Raw genomic sequence first — 1,930 nt, 5'->3', positions numbered from 1 at the left:
AGTGTCCTTGCAGACACGGAGAACACTTCAGGCAACAATTGTTTTCTCCCATGTGAAGTGGTCTGAAGTGATCTTTAAGAGCAGGCTAGAGAATTTAAAAGAAAGAAGCCAAGAAATACTTCAGGGAAGTAAAGAAAGGCAGCACTTTGGCTCACTTTATAAATATTTTAGGAAAGAATATTTTGGAAGGTTCCTCCACAAAACTCCTCTTGCAATACCCACAGACGTACGATATGCACAATGCAGGAGTTACACTTTCCACACACGAGGAGTAAAGTTGTCCTTCTTCATCACAGCTTCCCAGGTTTTGCTTCTGATGCCTCATTTATCAGATCTTTAAATCCCAGCTTCTCCAGTGGTTCATTAGCCATAAGTTGCCTACATTAAAAACAACAGAAACAACAATTTTGCAGAACACACTCTGTAACCAAAAGAACACCATTTGCTGTTTCGCTTCAGAAATCCAAGACAGAGTGGCTGCCATATGGAAAAGCCTCAGAAACATCACTGTGGGGACAGCAACACTGAGACTTTCCTTACCAGCAGATTTCCAGCTCAGTACACTGCTTCCTGATACCAGATACTGAACTTAATGCTACAACGGGATGGAAAGGGTTTGAGTAGATGATCTCTAGAGGTCCCTTCCAACCCCTCCAGTTCTGTGTTTGTGTGAAAGTAGCACAATAATAGCGGGGTGGCAAAAGATTTAGGCTACAGCAAATGAGAACGAGCCCAAACGCAACAGCTGTGGTTGCAGAAACGAGGGACAGGAGCAGCCCGCCTTCGGGAAGGTGGGAATCTCCAGCAAGAGATGCTCTCACCTCCACTGCCAACCGTTAAGCGAGGGCTGGGAAGGGTTGGATCCCGGCTCCACCCTTCTGGTCACACAGCTACATCGCACTGCACGCAGCTGAGCTGCCCCGCGCTGCTCCATCACAGCTTCAGGCCGTGACTCCGCATTCCCCCTCCACCAAAGAAGCGTTTTCCACGAGCGGACCCTCCCCCGTTATCCCCCCCTTACCGCGCTGCCCTAAACCCGCGCCGTTTACCGCACGCTCCCCCCTCATCGTGCCCGCCCTCCCGGCGGGCCGAGCGCGCAGCCGCACAGCGAAGGGCCTGCCGCGTTAGGGCACGCGCCGCGCGTGCCCGCGGCACTGCGCGCCCCCGCGCCGCCACCTGCCTGTCCATGCGGCACTGCAGGTACGCCATGGCGCGCTCCCGGCACGCGCCGCTCTCGAAGCCGCTGTCGCGGAGGCACTGCATGAAGCGCTCCTTGAAGGCGCCGCACTCCCCTGCAACACACAGCGGGGGCCGCGCTGCCGCCGGGCTGGGCGCGGGGCCGGGGGCCCTCGCAGCGCTTCCCCGGCGGCAGCCCGCGTTACCGCACCGAAGTGATCCAGCGGGAAGGAGCCCTTGTCCGGCGGCCGCGGCTTGAAGCTCTTGGCGCTGAAATTCATAGCGGTAGACATGGCCGCCAGCGCCGGGCCCGCCGCTCACGCACGGAGCTCTCGCGAGAGCGGGGCACGAGATCGCCGCCTCGAGAGGAGGGCGGGGGCCACGTCGCTATGGTAACCGGGGGACGCGCCCGCCGAGGTGGGCGTGACGTCATCGCCGCAGGCCCCGCCGCCGTGGGGACCCCGGTGGGCAGGGTCTGGCCGGACCCCCCCGGAAAAATAAAGCGCATCGTTCTCTAAAATCGCCTTGCTATTTTCCTAATTCGGCTTCAGACGGAGTGGGCTGGGAGTGCCGCTCATGAGGAAGCTGCCTACAGCAGCGGAGAGAAAAAATGGTTTCTCCTCTTTGCCCACCGCTGCAATTGGGTTAAGTCGTTATTTCATCGGTTTTAAGTCGATTTTCTTTTAATTAAACGGCTGGGATAAGTAGGAATGATGTGAAGTGGGAGGAAATAAAAGGAAACAGTTGGGATTGC

General features: G+C 56.8%; 1 protein-coding gene across 1 annotated transcript; it reads right to left on the bottom strand.

Moving 5' to 3' along the window:
* Nucleotides 1-262: 262 nt before the first annotated feature.
* On the bottom strand, nucleotides 263-1,521 carry LOC136046477 (cytochrome c oxidase assembly protein COX19). Its single transcript, XM_065733064.1, has 3 exons — nucleotides 1,388-1,521; nucleotides 1,181-1,292; nucleotides 263-378 (listed from the first exon to the last, which is right to left on the bottom strand). The coding sequence occupies exons 1-3, from the start codon at nucleotides 1,467-1,469 to the stop codon at nucleotides 291-293; spliced, it is 282 nt and encodes a 93-aa protein (XP_065589136.1). The 5' UTR covers nucleotides 1,470-1,521; the 3' UTR covers nucleotides 263-290.
* Between the last annotated feature and the right edge of the window lie 409 nt (nucleotides 1,522-1,930).

This window comes from Cyrtonyx montezumae, unplaced genomic scaffold (genome assembly GCF_038088225.1).
Source record: "Cyrtonyx montezumae isolate F1298 unplaced genomic scaffold, pur_monq_1.0 scaffold_16, whole genome shotgun sequence".
NCBI classification, from domain to species: Eukaryota; Metazoa; Chordata; class Aves; order Galliformes; family Odontophoridae; genus Cyrtonyx; species Cyrtonyx montezumae.
The sequence above is the reverse complement of the archived record's forward strand: the minus strand, read 5'-3'. Positions and strand labels throughout refer to the sequence as shown.